The 19,808-nt window shown below is 36.6% G+C and overlaps 1 protein-coding gene across 2 annotated transcripts in view; it reads right to left on the bottom strand.

Annotated features, from left to right (window-relative positions):
- The window catches only part of PPP4R3A (protein phosphatase 4 regulatory subunit 3A), a 37,599-nt gene that overhangs the window by 6,091 nt on the left and 11,700 nt on the right, over nucleotides 1–19,808 (bottom strand). Inside the window, exons 3-10 of one of the 2 annotated variants that reach the window (XM_040478030.1) lie at nucleotides 17,001–17,099; nucleotides 12,969–13,586; nucleotides 9,045–9,122; nucleotides 8,847–8,963; nucleotides 8,295–8,411; nucleotides 6,309–6,440; nucleotides 6,105–6,207; nucleotides 4,269–4,427 (exon numbers count right to left, since the gene is read on the bottom strand). In XM_040478030.1, coding sequence (XP_040333964.1) covers nucleotides 4,269–4,427; nucleotides 6,105–6,207; nucleotides 6,309–6,440; nucleotides 8,295–8,411; nucleotides 8,847–8,963; nucleotides 9,045–9,122; nucleotides 12,969–13,586; nucleotides 17,001–17,099 — 1,423 coding nt within the window. Of the gene's footprint in view, nucleotides 1–4,268; nucleotides 4,428–6,104; nucleotides 6,208–6,308; nucleotides 6,441–8,255; nucleotides 8,412–8,846; nucleotides 8,964–9,044; nucleotides 9,123–12,968; nucleotides 13,587–17,000; nucleotides 17,100–19,808 lie in introns of both variants that reach the window. The other variant, XM_040478029.1, reaches the window with a different exon arrangement.

A 19,808-nucleotide genomic window follows, 5' to 3' on the forward strand; every position in this document is an offset into this window, starting at 1 on the left:
AGCCAGGCAACCATGCTGACACGGTTTCTGGGTGGGAAGGCAGAGGAGTAAAGCAGCTCAATTTTTCTTTAGTTGGCAGAAAAGAGGTCCACAAGTGAATGCCCATTTAGGTACAAGCTGGTTATAAACTGCCTTAACAATGCAACTTATTGAAGAGTGTCTCTTTCTAAAGTGACACTCTGGGCAGGGAATTTCAAAATAATGTATAGAAGAATAATTGCATTTTTTTTCAACTACTGAATTATTTTCAAATACAAAAGTATGGTGAAATTAAGACATTTTAAACAGTAAGAGGCACCTGTGTGTTAAGTCAAGCCTAACAAGGGTTTATTTTCCCAAAACAGTGATTTTAGAGTTTGGTTTTTTTGTGATGTCACTTGACAAAGGAACTTAGTGAGGCAGTTCCATCTGTCAGAATAAAAAACAATCCATTGGAGCTCAGGCCAGATGTTCAGTTTTTAGTAATTAAGGCACGAGCTATTGTTTCAAGAATCCGTACTCTGAACTCTGCAGGCTTTGTGGAGACTTGTGTCCTACCATAACACACACTAGCTGCACCCTGTGGTCTGTGTGCGGTTCCTAAGTAATTGGTAAGAAACTCCCTTCCTAGAATTCACTAAGACCGAGGCGTGCAGTGGGACCACTATTTCCTCAAGAGCAGTTCTGTCCAGAAACTGCTGGTGTAGATGGAAGATGGTTCTACTGGTCTTTGCTTTGTTCCTCCTTTCCATTTGCCCTCATTTATTTATATCCAGAAGTGGGTCACGTCCACTCAAAGTCTTCCCCAAAAGCAAACCTGCATCAAGAGTATCCAACCACTACTTGCTGTTGAATAAAGGTTGCTTTCAAAAATTTACCAGTGAGTTCTATCAAGTCAAGTTGCTCAGAGTAAATTAGAGAAAGCTTCTGGGAGAGGCCACAGCAGCATAACTGGAGGACTTTCGATGTAAAGTGCACTCTGTTTCCATGCTTCCCTCTAAACTTTATCAACATTCCAGGAATCTCTGGTGCTTCGTTTCAATCATCTCTAAAGTCATTCCTCTTTACCTCACACAACGGGAGATTTCGTGTCACAAGTTGAGACTTCTTGCCTCATATGTAACTAATGATGGCCAAATAAAGCATCTACAGTAACATTTTTATTTCATTCCTTTTATAGATGTCCACATCTTTAACAAAAAAACTAGACATGAACCCTGAAAAACCAAGGAAATAAGACGGATAAAACTGCTCTATGTATATATCTAACCTATAAAGGCGTACATTGTGAAAGGACTGCTGGTCTCCCCTACAGAACCAATTTGTTGGCTTTAGGATAAAAGCCTTCTAATAAGCAGCGGATATTTAAAAAAAAAAAAAAAAAAAAAAAAAAAAAGGCAAGTTCGGTGAAGTTCCCAACTTGTTTACATTTAACCACTCATTCGTTACCTGCTGTCCTTATAATCTGGCATCTAAATTCACTTATAATGAACACTGTACCTAACGTTTTCTTTCAATGTGATGTTAGCAGACTGAAAATGTTCTACATCTCCTCAAATTTATACTTCGTTCTTTAAGAAATCCTCGATCAAAAACTCCTACTCTATACTCTACAGCCAGTCCTAGAGTGCTTATTCCTTATGACTGGCATCCTCTTCCAGAAACTACTCATGTTCTCAATCTGGGAAGACAGCCACACGGAGAATAATTTGAGAGTGAGTTAGGTTTAATGCTAACTCCGTTTGGAAAATGCGAAGAGTAAAGCATAACTAAGGTTTTCCTACAATATAAACCTTCCCTGAAATGAAATCTCTTCATCGTTCTCATTAAATTTTGAGACCTTTTCTTGATGATACTACTTCAAGCAAAATAATGAGATCAAGAACTGCGAACCAAAAGCCTTTTTTATCCCTCTCCTGCCACTCTCCCACTGGACTCGTGTTCTACCTACACCAAACCATTAACATGTCACACTTTCCCCACATCTGCACATTAGCTGTGTATTCAACCAAGCATGTCACATTCTCCCATGACCAATACAACCCAGTTTACCTCTTTTGCAAAATTTTCCTGATCTGACTCATTCGTGGAGAATAAATTCTTTCCACTATGCTTCCAAACACACCTCAATATAGTACTTAGGGCATTGTATTTTGATTTTTACAGGACTATCTCCTAATGAACTCTGATCCCTTTGACAGCTGAGTCCAGGTCTTAATCATCTTCATTTTCTTTGTACCAGGTATTCAGCATACTTCATCAAGTCTAAGATGCCACTGATTACAAGAAACTTTTTCTACTCTAAGAAAACCAAACCAACCAAACTATCATTCACAACAACATGCCATTAATTTTAAGACTCACCTTGATCTCACAGATGATAAATGTCTAAAATGCAGAGCTTAGTACTGACAAAATAGGATAGTAGGTACTTGATACACTTATTGAAATAAATGATCAACATACTCATTTATTTAGTTTTTCCATTCTGTCCTAAACTGCCTTTCCCCGCACTTGAACAAAACCTTCTATTTTAACACGAAAGAAGTGTTCATTATGAATTCGCTCTCAATTTAGTCAGGGGGCTCTCACTTTTGCTGTGGTTGGTATAGAAGGAAAGTGAATGAGTTTAAAAAGCCCTTCTTTTGCAAATGCTGAGCTCATGGATAGTACATTAGTAAGGCAGGACTGAGATAATGCATTTGTTTTTTTTTGTTGTCCCATTTATTTTTTTGTTGTTCTTAGCAGTCTAGATTAATGCCACACATGCTCCGAGTTACTTTTGGCTGAAAAAGTTTACCAAGGGTAGCATCAAAGTTTCTGGACAATCAACAGAAACTAATTTTACTAAATATCTGAAAGTTGGAAAATGAAAATATACTGACTACGTGTAGTCTCAGTCCATACTGCTGTGTGTACATTGGCCTGAAAAACTAAGTCAACTAGCGGTTACCCTGATAAAAATGTTTAATGTTTTTAGAAGGAAATCTACTTCTACTTACTACTTTAAAGATAAAATATTGTAGAGCAAATCAACATCAGACACATCCTTATAAAAATAATGTTCTTATAATGTTAAGGATATTTTAAAAACCCATTAAGTAAAAAAATTGTAAAAGAAGTTAAAAAAATAGCAAAAAATGGATATACATGTATATACATATATTCAGGCCTTCAATTAGTGAATGACTGTGATGCCTTTAAACAATGACAAAACAACCAAACTTACCCATAAAAACCAAAAGACAAATTACCAGCAGATATTTTATCGAGCCTCTAACGTACCCCCACATTGGTCTGTCAACTTACCAAAGGCTGGCTGCTACATGATCAAGTACATTCTCAAATAACCTATTTGCAATTCTGAAACATGTTTTATTTCAACAAATAGGGCCTTAACACAGTTAAGTTTTGAAAAACGTGTACAACTAAGAACAATCCATGTGTTGCTCTAAGAGAGCTGACAAACTTTTCCCATAAAGGTTTACAAGTCCACATTTTAGGCTTTATTAAGCCACATACGTATGGCATCTGTAGCGTTTTGTTTTTTTTTTTTTAACAACCCTTTAAAAAACATGAAAACCACTTTTTAGCTTGTAAGTTGTGCAAAAATAGACCACAGCCTGGATCTGGTCACCTCTGAAGTCTGCCCCTCTTGCTCTGAATTGTCAGAGGTAATAAAATGTTATACCATCCGGCACTGGTTGTTGTATGTAAAGTGATGAATCACGGTATATACACTGTATGTTAGCTAATCTGACAATAAATTATATGTTCAAAAAAATGTTATATTGTCAAATAGAAATAAACACGAGAAAAAAGTATTTGTGCAGTCAATGAATGGACCATCTACAGACATTTGTGCTGGGCATTTTGTAACTCGGAATGTGTTTTAGGAAGTCAGTGCTGTTAGCTATAAATTTCCAAATTACAAAAATATTCTTCATGATTTAGTGTGAGACCCAGGAACGCCTAATTTATAATTAGTAATGCAGTCCTAAAAAAGTTACGGAGGTAAAATGATCTAAGGTGCCATTTTAATAATGGAATACTTTAATATTAATTTTGTAGATGCACACCAACCCCTTTGCTTATATAACTGAGAAATATGCAAATGAGGAAAATCATCTCAAAATGTGGTGAAATTATATAATCAGTGTCGTTTCCTATTAGAATGTAGGTCTCTTGACCTGAAATCCATGATCTTTTCTTAGGCAGTTAAGACCCAAAGGTACCAACAACATGATAATATATCAATAATAAATAATTCTACCAGAAGTAACACTTACATAATGCCAAGAAAGCATGCTTTGAGGCCATAAGAACTAGCACTCTCCGGAGGATGTCCTTATTAATAATGTAGTTCTTTATGTGGTAGGTATGGTGCTCCACACAAAATGTTAACAGCTCCAGTACAAGTGCCAACAACTGGGCAGTCTGAAAATCATCTAAAAACAAAACACAATTATATTTAATGACTAATATTCTTTTCCTTTCCAAATGTAAGTATCTAAATTCCAATCAAGTAAAATCCTATCAATCCAAAATTGTATTTTTTATATGTTTATTTACTTGGCGCGGGGGGGGGCCCCCCCCGGGGCGTGGATAGAGAATCCCAAGCAGGCTTCCAGCTGTCAGCGCAGAACTCAACACGGGGCTTGACCTCACAAACCGCTGAGATTGTGATCTGAGCTGAAATCAAGTCAGATGCTTAACCACCTGAGCCACCCAGGTGCCCCAACCCCAAATTTCAAGTTAAGGAAAAGGGAACAAACAATGGATTCCTATCCTACCATGTGCCAAGAACTGTGCTTTACATTTTCTTCAGCAACTGTAAGAGGAATTTGTTTCACAAAACCCAAGTATGAACAGCAAGGCAGAGATGAGACATGAATCTATTAGATCTGCTTTATTCCAAGGTGCAAGAATGCTCTACCGTGTCTTAACACATCCCTCATAAGATGGACAGTACACATGGCACAGGAGGGCTTGAAAGATACCATCTGGTCTTTGGTGGAATTATTCTCTCTGCTCCTATGATTCCACTATGTTTTGTGGCTCCTTTATTACACAGGATGAATCCACACTGAGTTATAATCATTGGCTTATCTTTCTTCCTCACCAGGCAGAAAGCTTCTGGAAGTATTTTACTTACTTTTTTCATTTCCCCCATTTAGCCCCTAAAGATTGTATATAGCACAGTGCCTTCCACACAACAGGTTTTTAATAAATGTTTAAAGAACTAAATACATGTGTTTGGAAAAAAGCCTTAAGCTTTACCTAGTACAAATAAAGTAGACAGAAAAATGAATTATCATCGTTCCCAGACTTAATCCTAGAGTCACAAAAAACTAAATTTAATATTTATTTTGTAAGTGGTATGTAAGTTATATTGTACTGATAATTCATCGAGAACAAAATCATCTTCTCGAAACATCAATAAAGGATTTCCCTTGAACATCCTAAAACTACTCTCTGGGGGCACCTGGGTGGCTCAGTCAGTTGAGTGTCTGACTTTGGCTCAGGTCATGATCTCACAGCTTGTGGGTTCGAGCCTCGCGTCGGGCTCTGTGCTGACAGCTCACAGCCTAGAGCCTGCTTCCAATTCTGTGTCTCCCTGTCTCTCTGCCCCTCCCCTGCTCAATGCTCTGTCTCTCTCTCAACAATAAACAAACATTAAAAAAAAAAATTAAAAAAAACCTACTCTCTGAAATACACACATGCAAGCTAAAGGAATGAAATGCAGAAATAATGAGTCATCAGTATATGAATAATCCCCAATGGAAAGAAAGAATTTAATAGTGAGCACAGCCTTGCTGTGCACATCTGGAATGCAAATAACAAATTACTTTTTTCATAATTACTTCCTTCAATTTTAACCTATGTAAATAAAAAAAAAAATATGAATATTGCCTTAAAAACTTTTAAAATTCTGAAAGCAACAATTATCTCCTATTACGTTTTATTGTCTTCAATTATAGCACTTTTAAAGAAATTTTACCTTGAGCACCTTTTTTGAAAATGTATCCAAATGGCTTGAACTTTTAAAGACGATTACTCTACATTAACTCTGAATTTCAGAATTCAAAAACAAAGAACTTCACTACCAACCTGCATTATCTTACCTTTGCTGGGTTTGTCTTCTGTTGTATTTGCCAGTAAAGGAGCAGTGAGGACATGCATACAGTGCTTATAAAAGAAACCCAGAAACTCAGTCTTCTCTGTTTTCTAAGGAATCAAAAACACTTCCATGAACTTTAACGGCATTGGTTCCTACCAGCAATAAACAATATACTAGTATGAAAACGAGAAAAATGCCTGTGGCTTACATTGGCAGTAGCTAACATGTTCTCTGGGTCAACTAAAGTTCGAAGCAGGCCCATAAGTTGGACTGCTCCTCCAAGTTCAGGGTCTGTATCACAAATCATATGTTCTATAATGAGGTTGATGAGCAAAATATCCTGGTGAGAAAAGTACATACAATAAGGATCACTTACTATGAGTGAGACTGTAAAAGCACACACTATGACACGTTACAGCATTATACTAGCTGCCTTGTTAACTGCAAACAAAAGAAATGACTAACTTCTTTAACAGGATATATGGCAGTGTTTCCCTCAAGCACACTACAGGCACATTTACACTAAGTAGTACAGAAAAGAAAGTCTCTTTCTTTCTCTCTGATCTTTAAATCCCTTTGATTAAGGCAAACACAAAGTTCATTTGGTGCCAGTAGAGCTTTGTACTTCTTGATAACAAAATTTCCCTTCTGAAGAAAGCTAATGGGCTTTCAGTTTCATAGTAAGAATATTTAGCTAGAATTTACAGCATTGTTCTATTTTCACTGCATTTCTATAGATTCTACTTATGGCAAATGATATCTGTATGTGTTCTCCATTTATGGAAATGATACAAAATTTCCATTAAAAGTAAATTTAGTTGGTACCTAAATGTGTGAAGTTAGAAAAAATAAGATTATGGTATTTAGACAGCATAGAGAACAAATGTATTATAATGATTCCCAATGTCAATGAAAACTGATTGCTAGTTTTCCTGAAGCTCTATGACTGCAGTTCTAGCCCAAGGAGTAAAATAAAAACAGAGAGGGATTCAGTGAGGAAATCTCTGCTCTTGCCTGTATATTCAGCAGTAGGATGGACATAAAGATCGAAATTGGGAATTAAGAGGCCTACTGCGTGAAAGTGACATACTAAATGTATGTGCAACTAGTGAGTTTCAGGGACAACAAGAATAGCCTTTATTTTTTAATAATACAGGTATCTTGGTTTTCTGGATAGGACTACTTATTAAAGAAAAATGTGACATAACATTTAACAGTCCAAACTGGTACTTTTCTACACTTACCCTGGTACTACGATTAAAAAACAAACAAACAAAAAGACCAACCCTTAAATACAGAAAATTACTAGGCATTCCACTTCATTCTGACATTTTATTTAAGACTTTTTAAAAAAGTAAAATCTATTTTCTCAATTTGAAAAAATGTAAGAATTCTGCATAGATTTTTTTTTTCCTAAATGCCTCCCTCCCCTTTCAAGATGCAGTTGAGGGCAAAACATATTAGTTTATTTTTAGAAGTCACTTCTAAAATTTTATGGGAGCAGGAAGAAAAAAAAATTCAGAATCATTGGATCAAATATGTAAGAATAAAACAGAAGAGCACACACATTTGGGGCTGCTGCATACGCCATATAGCACACTCCAGGAGCACGCTTCACACTACAGATTCTCTCACTTTAAAATTGACGTGTGTGTGTGTGTGTGTGTGTGTGTGTGTGTGTGTGTGTGTATGAGAGAGCGAGTAAACAAGGCCACAGCTCGTTCCCTAATGGTCAGGCAGTAAAGAAAGTACCCTAAATACTTTTCCAAGGGACTGTGCTTCCTTTCTTCACTCCTGGTGTTTTTGAGAATCTATCCCTAACAAAGCCAATGTTTTCCTAGGGAAGTTACTTATAATTCCACATACAGAAGAACAATTTATTGATTAATGATTCAAATAAGATAGCATATCAAGTTAATGACAGAATTAAGAAATGTGATCTCAAAAATTTAAAAAGAAACTTAAGGTGAGCATTAACAAATAATTGCTGTAAGACACAATTTCTAAACTAAGGAGCTAATTTAGGGGAAGAAAAAGCCATGTGTATTATGGCTACACTGTTCCCAAATATTAGCTATTTGAATCTTTAAAAATGAATAATACAGTTACAGCTCCCCATGTACAAATACTTACTGTTAGTGCAAATAATATTTACCTTGTTGGTTATTTTTTGCTCTGTTAACTTCTTACTTACATCATCATTCTGTTGTGCCTCCTGCATGACAAACTCTCGTACCATGGATGGATTATATTCAACCAAGTATGAGAATATATCAGTAGCAGCACTTCGCACCTGTGTATCATCCATGCCCTGCAGATAAAAAGCACTTATTTCTCCTGGAATTATAAAAATATGGAACTTACAGCTACATAAACCCAAAACCTAACAAATTATAAGAAAACAATGCAGTAAGAAAGAGGTCAAGGTAATTTGGCACGTAGAACCTGTTCTGTGGATAAAGTTATACTTTCTTTTATTCCTGTTTGCTTTTCTTCTGTCACATTTCAACGGGCTGCAAATTTAACAATTTATTATTAAAAATATGGAAAATTCCTGAGTATTCTTTCAATAAGGTTTAAGGACTCTTCTCTAACACTAGAATTTCATAGTTTTTACTGTATGTAATAATACACAGCTAATATTAAACCTTGGCTATAACCAAATAATTGCATGTAACATAAAAATATATTATCTTTGTGGATTAAAAATATAATGGAAATTAAATACAAACAGAAACAAACTTACAAGGATGACTTCTAAAGCTGGTAATATGCCCATGTTTGACAAAGTCTTGAAAAAAGCATCTCTGTTTTGAGGTTGAAGCGTTTGGGAAAATGCACAAAATTCTTTTAAAAAGTTAACCTAAAAGAAGGAAAAGGACAAGTGAATATAAAAGATCTGTTGTTTTAGTTTTGTGCCTTTCATAAGTATCAAATTTCTTACCAATTCCTGTCTCTTTTCCTCATCTGTTGCTTCATCTGTTAGTTGTGCAAACAAATCTGTCAGAAATTTTTCATCTTCCTGTTAAATCAAAGGACAAATTTATGCTAATGGTAAGAGTATATTAAAACATAATTTTCAGATACTATAGAAGGTACAAACTCAATAACTGGAAAAAGGAAAGATGGTATTGGTAATGGTACTCTTTAAAAAGAGAGAAGGAAAAACCAAACTATTAAAGGAGAAACTGGGGATTTAAAAAGGAAAATTATTCTTTATATTTGGGCAAGGCTTTAATTTCCTAAGCCTATTTAAGGGCCACCATGTGCATATTTTTAGGCTTTGTGGACCATATGGTCCCTGCCACAATCATTTAACTCTGTTGTTATAGTAAGAAACAGCCATAAACAATATGTAAATGAGCGTGGCTGTGTTCAAATAAAACTTGACTTATAAAAAAGGATATGGGCTATAGTTCGCAACCCCCTCATTTACATAGGATTTTAAAACCTTACCTTTAGAAGGTAAGGTTCTACAACCTCTCAAATGAAGGTAAAAATTAAGAAAAGCTTCCTTTGGGGTGCCTGGGTGGTTCACATGGTTGAGCATTCCATCTTCATTCAGCTCATGATCCTATGGTCTGTGGGTTCAAGCCCATGTTGGCTCTCTGCTGTCAGCACAGAGACCACTTCAGATCCTATCCCTCCCTCTTTGCCCCTCCCCTGCTCACACTCCCATGCTCGCTCCTCTCTCAAAAATAAAACATTTTAAAAATGTATTTTAAAAACAAAATTTTTTTAAAGCTTTATTTATTTTTGTGAGAGAGACAGTGTTGTGAGCAGGGGAAAAACAGTGAGAGAGAGGGAGACACAATATCCGAAGCAGGCTCCAGGCTCTGAGCTGTCAGCACAGAGCCTGATGCAGGGCTCGAACCCACAAACCACGAGATCATGACCTGAGCCGAAGCTGGATGCTTAACCGACTGAGCCACCCAGGCGCCCCTCCATCACTATTTTTCACTAAGATTTTATTATACTTTGGGGCACTGGGGTGGCTCAGTTAAGCGTCCAATTCTTGGTTTCACCTCAGGTCATGATCTCATGGTTTGTGGGTTTGAGCCCCACATTGGGCTCCACAGCTAGCAGCACAGAGCCTGCTTGGGATTCTCTCTTTATCTCTACCCCTCATGCTGTCTCTGTCTCCCTCAAAATAAACTTAGAATATCTATATTGATATAAAAATTTTTGTTATACTTTAATTCCATACTACCTCAGCTAGTGTTAGATTCAACCACTACTTCAGCCCTACAGACATGCCTAAGTTAAAAATATATACTTGGTACGTATGTATAGATATATGCATATGTGTGTATGTAATCTCCCACTAGATCATAAACTCCATAGTCTCTGTTGTACGTGCTCAGGAAACATTTTCCGTGATATTAAATTGGTTAATCCTACCTTTACTTTTTCTAAAATATACAAACAGACCATACCTCAAGTGGCACCCAAATTCAAGACACATCCCAGATATAACATAGCCCACCAAGTGGAAATCAAATGATTGAAAAAGATTCTCTGAATTGCTCTATTTGGGGATACAGAAGTTCAGAGAATAAGAATGTTTAAAAAAAAAAATGTTTAATATGGGGTGCCTGGGTGGCTCAGTTGGTTGAGCGTCCGACTTTGGCTCAGGTCAGGATCTCGCAGTTTGAGAGTTCGAGCCCTGCGTCGGGGCTCCGTGCTGACAGCTCAGAGCCTGGAGCCCGTTTCGGATTCTGTGTCTCCCTCTCTCTGCCCCTTCCCTGCTCATGCTCTCTCAAAAATGAATAAATGTTAAAAAAAAAAATTTTTTTAATATTTAATAATGTTACACAGAGCAGTTAAGAGTAAGGGGAGAGTATGATTGTGTACATAAGGTGGGTAGAACCTGGTTTAAATTATATCTCAATCATCCCTTTTCAAAATTTATAAAATTCTTTCCTTCGTACCAGCACTTTGGATCTAAGTGGCCCCGCATCATGAGAAACAAAACTACAGCATTGGCAGCCAAGATTTTGCAAAGCATACTGTAGGGAAACAGACTCAATAACTTCAAATTACTCATACTTCATGAGTAAAACTGGCATCTCACAGGTATGAAGACCAAGAAAACACAGAAGTGACAAATCCCTGCATAACAAAATGAGAATCACATGGAGCTAAAGGAAAAGACCAGAAGCACTCAGGACTATCAAGGAAACCAGAACAGAGGCTCCAGTAAAAACTAGATGCTTATCAAAGAACAAATAGAAATTGGTACTGGAACCTTCTCCCTGTTCTTTATCAATCACAATACACGGTAGAGAGATTACTATTGTCCTTCACTGTATTGACTGTATTATTTGTTTAAATGTCTCTCTTAAAAAGAATGGAGAACAAGTCAAATCAGTCAACATGAACTGGAATTATTCCCAGCTCCAGGACAGCAGTGTTGGTAAAATGACTTTTCTATTTGGGGTGCCTGGGTGGCTCAGTCGGTTAAGCGTCCAACTTTGGCTCAGGTCATGATCTCACAGTTTGTGAGTTCGAGCCCCGCATCGGATTCTGTGCTGACAGCTCAGAGCCTAGAGCCTAAACTTTGGATTCTGTCTCCTTCTCTCTCTGCCCCTCCCCACTTGTGCTCTGTCTCTCAAAAATAAATAAAAATGGAAAAAAAAAAAAAAAGACTTTTTTATTTGAACTTATAGTTTTGTTTCTTTAAGGTGACAAAGGCAAGAACCCTGAAAATACATCAATATTCTAAAAAGGAACAACCATAAAAATTAAACTCACTACTTTATTCATAACATGTCCTATCAAGCAGCTCTTACCGACATTTATTTGCCTCCTTTAACAAAACCAGGTTTCAATTATTTGTAGATCTGAGGTAAAGTCTTATATCTTTCAAGTCATATCATCTGTTATTCTTATAATATCATGGGCATCAAAGAAACAAAAAACATGGCACGTGCACAAATCATAGAACTTTGCGCATAGCGCAAAGATTTATCTCGGTTAGACTAGACTAATTCCTACACTATAGAATAATATCCTGAGAAGTTTTTGGACCTTGAAGGTGTTACAAATGTGGATTGCTGGCTAGCTCTCATAGATTTTGATTTCTGTGCTTTGTGCAGAATCCAGGAAACATTACACCCTAGGCAATTCTGATACAAGCACCCCTAAAACACCAGACCTGAGAGACTGGGGATACTGTAAAAAGAAAATTTGGGGTTTAATAAGGCAAATATTAATAGATACTTTAAAATAATGCTCAAAAGGCTTACATCACGTTCATGCATGATCTTTTATCGTCACATGACTTTACAGGGTAGATACTAATATCACCATCCTTCCGATCAGGAAACCGAAGCTTCAGGAGGTTAAGAAAGTTGCCCAAGTCACATAGCTATTAAGTGACAGGTGGAGCTGTAACTCATATCCACATCCAGCTTCCCCCTACTCGTCTAATAAAGAAGCATGCATGCCCTTTGCTAAGGAGACGCGCAACTATAATTTGCCAACATCTGTATTCCCTTGACCCTAAAAACTGGGTCCCTTTATATATAATTACCTGGCAGCGTTACCAATTCTACAGAACTTATATTCTTCAGTTAATTCTACATTCAACCATTTCATTAAGACCATTCCCTTAACTTCTTCAAGCTAGACTTCTTTATCACATTTACCTTCCCTGACATAAACATAACACCCCTCTGGTCCCACAGTATTAAATATTATAGTCTCTTCTAATAACACCAACATACATACCTTCAGACAAAAATCAAAACTCAATTTAGGTATTTACAAGGAACAATAAATTACTTCTGCTAAATCAATTAACAGTTTAAACGGTATCAATCAAGAAGTATCTCTGTAAGTAGGAAAATAAAATGATCTAACTCACCTGTAACATACCAACAATTTCTACCTTATTGAAAAAGATAAAGGAGTGAAGTGTTGATAACATATTTTCTTCAAAGACTGAAGGGGTAGGTAGAACCATATCTTGGATGTACTGAACTCTGTATGTCTGATGAATTTTTTGTTTCAGCTCAGGATCAGATATGGGAATCACTTCCTTAAACTTGGCTGTTTTTGTTAGAAATTCCCTGTGTTTTCGTGGTTGTGATAAAGCAGGATCATATTCTAAGCATCCAATGACGTCCATTATACATTCCTCAGAAAACATAACTTCGAAAAGAGCAGTTCGATTCAAGAGGAAGATGCCTTTGATAATTTCATACAAGTGGTGCAGTCCTTCAATATTTTCCAAATCCTCACACACATGAAAAAGCTCTAAGAGCTTTTTAATATAACCCTCATTTTCCAGTGCTAGTGCAAGTTTTTCACGACGCAGGGGGGAAGGTAAAGATGATGCCACAAGTTCTGCAATTTCCTCAAGGCGACTTAATTCACAAGATGGCAATTCTAAACCCGGTGATGACATATCATCAAAACGCTCCTCTTCAGATTCATCTACGAGATCCTGAGTGATATCCACTGAAGGGTCCTTTCCTTGAACCTATTAAATAAGATTTACGATGGCTGTCATAGAATATAATCAAGCAAATCTAAATGATATTCTCAGATGAATACAAGAGATGTTTTAAGAATCCTAGCACTGTGTGCCAGGAGAGCCACCAAAGTTTAAGTAAAATTCAAATAAATATCAAACATCATAATGTTGTGATCACAGAAAACATGTAATTAATTATAAGCTACAAGGAAAATTTTAATATCAATTCCTGAAAGCAAGGGCCAATGACATGTGCAAACTGGCTCTGGACCAAAGTGGGTCAGTGATATGCTATGAGTGCAGGTTGGTGGCCCCAAAATATCAGTTAAGAAAAACTATGGGAAACAAGCATATTTACACAAAAGTGAAACTATTTATAAAAAGCAACTGTAACATACACGTAGTAGAGCACAGTAAAGAAGAGTCCCCAAGATTATCTACTAAAAGTAACCAAACCATGGAAGTTTTCCTTTCTATTCACCCAAATCTATAGGTTTCATGATCCCTTCCAAGAAGCCCGAAAAGTGTTGTAAGCCCCAACTTAATGTCAATATATGGGCTCTCAGCGTTCACAATTAAATACATTTTAAGGTAAAAGGATATTTTTACCAAAGGGCATAGACTTATTTTGAAATAAAATAAGTTTTGCTATCTTAGCCCTATAATTTGAGACACTGTCATAAATTTAGCAGCCCAACAGGCCAAGCTGAATGATAAAGGCATGGGAAACTTAGACCTTCTATGAAACGGCCAAGAAACTGAAATTGCTTAGCACGGTTAAGAGAGACTGTTAATGGATACTGGAAGGGGAGAAGGCCTGGAATAGGTTTTGAAATTATGCTCCAAGTTGATATCATTTTGACCTTAACCCAGTGGGCAACAACCACTGAAAGGCAACTAGGCACATTCACGGATTGTACCAGCCATAGTCTCAAGTTGGCTTTGGATTTGTTAACTACATAAACTCTCAATACAGCTTTAGATTCCTGATACTCAGGCTATGCCTTTACCTATAGAAATACAGTAGCATTTGATTAAAAAACCAAATGTAAAGGGACAAAAACCCTTACTGTAATGACAATGCTATCTTGAGTTTATCTGCAAATATGAAGGGAATCAAAAAGGCCCATGGTTAGGATCTTCTTGGAATCTGATCTACTCAGGGAATCAAGGTAGAATTGTAATGATTTGACAAATATGTTTCAGTCTTACTTTCGGAGAAGAAGTAATGAAGAATGAAAACAGAAGAAAGGGAGAATAAGCTACAAGTCTTTATTAAGAGAAAGGATAAGTCTTAGAAATGAAATGAAATGAAATGAAAATGAGAATGTGGAGGCCATGAAAAGTGTAAGGAAGAAGAGATATATACAAACCTAGTATCTACTATCAAGGAGGATACTAGAAAATGGGGGAGACTTTTTGCTGTTTCTAGATCAAGAAACGAGCAGAGTTCAAGAGTAAGAAAAACATGTTAAGATCTCAAAAAAGCAAAAGGTAATGCATTCCTTAGAGCTAGGATCTAGAAATTAAGAAGTACAGACAGGATCATGAAAGACTGTGACTGAGAAACAACAATTTGAATCTAAAGTATGCACAAGTTGAAGGGGAAGATCAGAAAACCATAAAATAGCCAGTGAGTCCTAGGAAAGTTACTAGAGACAAAGTATACAAATACTACTACCTATGGCCCAAGTGTAAATGAAGAATTACAGCCTAAGTATACATATAGTGAGGATGTGACAATTTATTAAAGGCAATTTATTAAATTTATGAAAGCCTGTCATGACAGCAACACATGGAGTCCCAGGCGTGAGTATTGGCCCTAATAGACTGTGTCCAGGGTGAGCTTGTTCAACTCAGAAAAGTGAAGGAGAACAAGGTCTGTCTGAGCAATGGGTGCCCTTAGTATACCAAGCTCTTCAATCTCCTCTCTCTATGGGAGAACTACTACACACAGGACAAAATCTGGAGGCAAGTGCTATGAAAACAAACATATGGGAAAGAAAGCAAAGAACAAGAATGAAGAAAAAGGAATTCAGATATAAATGTCAGTCTTTCACACATTAGCAAAAAGGGACAGTTTGTTGGTCATGTTAATATGTGAAGAACACAGCTGAATAGGTGATCAAGCAGAAATAAATTCTGCAAATAAGGAAACACTGTGCCTCAAGGACACTGCAGTTTTATTAAAGCGATGGCTCTCAAACTTCAGGGGGCATTGAGAATCACCTAAAACAGGAACTGACAAATGATAGCCAAACATGGCCCACCACCAATTTTTGTAAATAAATCTTATTATCAGAGAACCACGCTCGTTAGGTATGCATCACGTGTGGCTACTTTCATTTTACAACAGGAGAGTTGAATGGCTGTTAAACTGCATGGCCAACAAGGCCTGAAATATTTACTATCCCGCCCTTTACGGAGAAAATGTGACCTGGAAGGCTTGTTCAAATGTAATTCAAATACAATTACTAGGACCTACTCACAGAACTTCCGATTCAGTAGGTCTCAGGGTGGGGGTCTCAGAATTTGCATTTCTATCTGTTCTCAGGTCATGCTGCTGGTCTGACGACCACACTTTGAGAACCAATAAATTAAAGAACCTGCTAAAGATTATTCTCCAATTAAAATAAATGTGGAGACTGAGAAACTGTCCTTAGGATGCAATCGTTTAAATGAGTCTATAACAAGAGCCAGTGGCTTTAGCATATAATAAATGCAAAACAGAGTGCATGACAAATGCATACCCGACAAGACGGTGGAGATCATGTGACCAGAGGTACCAGAGTCACTAGGAAATTCCAGAATCAACTGAGAACACGCAAGATGAGGTGGAACAGATAGTCAAGAACTACTAGAAGTTACTGAACAAAGTGAGATCAGATTGGCATTTTTAAAAAGATCCTTCTAGCTGTGGTATGGATTTGCGAACACCAGTCAGGGTGAAAGCAATAAACAAGGCAAGAAATGACAGTGGCTTAGTAAATTGTGATAGCAGTGAAAATAAAGTGAACGAATTTAAAATTTGTAATTGAAGGACTGAATGGATGTTAAGTGATGAAGGAAGGATAAATATGACCCACAAGTTTCTGGTTTCAGCAACTGGATGGCATTTACTGAGATGAGGGAAATGGGAGAATGAACAGATTCAGATGAGATTATGTTCGGTTCTGAACTATTAAATGAGACACTAGTGAACACTCATGGAGGAGCTCTCAAAGAGCTGGATATGAAAGTGTGGAGTTCAGCACAGATTGAGGTAGATAAATTGCACTTGCCTGTAAATCAAGCTTTTCACAGACAACAGTGAATTTAAGAAATATGAAATGCTATTTAAAATCTTGGGCATTAGCTAAAAGCGCAGCAAAAAACAATATACTCAGAGAGCATGTTAACTTTCTAGTTTCCTAAAATTACCTGACATATTTTCTCCCAAATTTCATCACATCCAGCTTTTTCTTGAAAGCTAAGGGCCAAGTCATAATTTTCTGCTTCAGACCACACAATCAAAGTATCCTTGAGAGAAAAAAAAAAAAGTCTGGTTAGTATCAATTATCACAAACTAAAGTATAAGGCTTAAATAAACAAAGCAACAAGGAAAGGCGTGTGAACAGTACTCAGCAACATCCATACTGGTAATTGCCAAGCCTCTGTATACCTGCCTATAAAATGAAAACAATGTTTTCCTTAAGGAGAAGTTAACAAATAAATAAAAAGTACTACAAAGCGACCAATCTAAATGTACTAAAAGATACATACCTAAACACTGTATCAATCCTTTGCCTGCACACTAGTTACATTTTATGCTCTAGTCACAATGCCCAGACAGGAAGCCTGAGCATTCATTAATTAGGGCACGTTAGGAGGATGGGATTAATAAAATTCCTTCTCTCATCTCTCTATTGTCGACATTGGATGTTCTTTACCTGGGGCACCTGAAGCCCATGAAAATTACTGGCTAAATCTGTAATATGTGAGCACTTATCTGGGCAGAAAGTTTTTTAACCTTCACCGAAGTGCTGTAGTTCAAAAAGCAAGATGCTCCTACCACCCACAACTCCTTTGCTCCTACTTGGACAGGCTTTTATTTAATGGTAATAAGTTTAATGAATAGTAAAAATGTTTACAGGGTCTAAGATATCTTTTCAAACTTACTGACAGTAATAAGCATATACACTGTTCCGGAGTCATCAACTATTTCAAAAATAAGCCCTCCAACTGAGAGAGGTTTGTGACCCATATATGAAATTTTGAATGGTACCAAGGAGAATTACATTCAAAAAGAAGCCTAATGGAACAGCTACCATATAGCATTTTTTTCAGGCTGGTCCAAAGAAAAGAATTAGGAGAAGTCAGAATTAGGAGGATGTGAGTACAACATAAAGAAAACATAATTCAATCTAAGAAATAACTGCAAGGAGCCAAGCAAAGGCTAGGTGAGCATCTACCAGAATGATAAAAGGTTCCTGTATTAAGAAGGAAACATGGCTAGTCCATCTTTAAGGTAACTTAAAAGATATGTCTACATGGAGGAAGCTTCTAATACTTTTCCCTATCAAAGATACCCCTTATTGTACACAGATGGATCCCCTGATTAAAAATTTGTCTCCTAACTGGCATATTAATTCCTTTCAGTCAATTATGTAACTGTCCATCATGAGGACCAGTAGTCTCTCGCTGAACTACAGTGATGCCAACCAGAAGTAAATAAATGATCATCTGAATAGGCTGTGCAGTATTACTAATAGAATAAATCCACAATTTTTATTCAAAATTTTAAAAAACAGCTCAAAGACTCCTTTTTACTGTCCTCAAGAACTTCTAGAGATCATAGATACCAGGCACGCATCTGTTCCACAGTGACTGACCAGCAGTTCAAACTCAAAATAATTTATATTAACATTGTAAGATCAACACACCAGAAATTAGTCAGTTGGGAAACCCCCTAGAGTCTGCTTCATCTTTAAAATAGGTAGAATACATACTGTTATGAAAATTGCTGATAATATAACACCTACTGGAACAAACCTAAAACCAATGATCACATTAGTAATAAGACAGATTTAATACAACCATAAGCAATTACTCTGGTACAATGTAAATTCAGATTCATCTACAGGCTTAAATCAGTGCACAGCTAGCCATTTGCAACCACGTGGATGGAACTGGAGGGTATTATGTTAAGTGAAATTAGTCAGAGAAAGACAAAAATCATATGACTTCACTCATATGAGGACTTTAAGAGACAAAACAGGACAAAACAAAAGAGACTCATAAATATGGAGAACAAACTGAGGGCTGCTGGAGGGGTTGTGGGAGGGGGGATGGGCTAAATGGGTAAGGGGCATTAAGGAATCTACTGAAATCATTGCTTCACTATATACTAATTTGGATGTAAATTTTAAAAAATAAAAAATAAAGTTAAATAAAAATACAGAAATAACCTTCAAAAAATATCAGTGCACAGTTAGACATATGCTCTTAACTGTCCATTTGACAAATTTAGAAGTCTGAAAATTTTTAGGAATTGCTCTTCTGTTTTCCTTAAAGAGCCTAAAATCATCTTTTTTATCATCCAACATTAACCTATAGGTTAAGACATACGGAGCTCTTCATTCATCCTCAAAATAGACTTGCTCTTTCCTTTTTCCTCAGATGACTTTTACTCTTCAACTAACTAAAACCTCAAAACACTAATTTATGTATTTAGGGATAGAATAGCAATGGCAAATACTCTAGTCTCCAGCCACTCCAATCAACCAATCTTAATGGTTTTCTTAAGATCACTAAATGCAACAGTGTTAGCAGAACATTAGACTATCAAGAAAATATTTCAATTGTACCAAATGTTTGTTGGACAAATACATCACCACTAAACAGATTTAGGAGTTAGTATCAGCTTTCCCATATACTCTCTGTGTGACCTCAACCAAGTCACAATCTTTAGGGATCTAATGTGCAAAGTAAAGCCAACGCTAACTTTCCTCTAGTAGTATTTTAATGGTCAGTGATGAAGCAAAGCACTTTACAATTTATTTATAGATTAATATATTTATAAAGTAATATACACATATGAATGCATTGGTAATAGCCTTTAGTCTAAATTATTTTATATCTATACCTTCAGGGTAATGCGGGGACTGATACTGCTTTTACTGGCTTTGTACAACACTCAGAGTGTGTGTGTGTGTGTGTGTGTGTGTGTGTGTGTGTGTGTGTGTGTGT

This window comes from Herpailurus yagouaroundi, unplaced genomic scaffold, assembly GCF_014898765.1.
Source record: "Herpailurus yagouaroundi ecotype Mexico unplaced genomic scaffold, PumYag 141, whole genome shotgun sequence".
Taxonomy (NCBI): domain Eukaryota; kingdom Metazoa; phylum Chordata; class Mammalia; order Carnivora; family Felidae; genus Herpailurus; species Herpailurus yagouaroundi.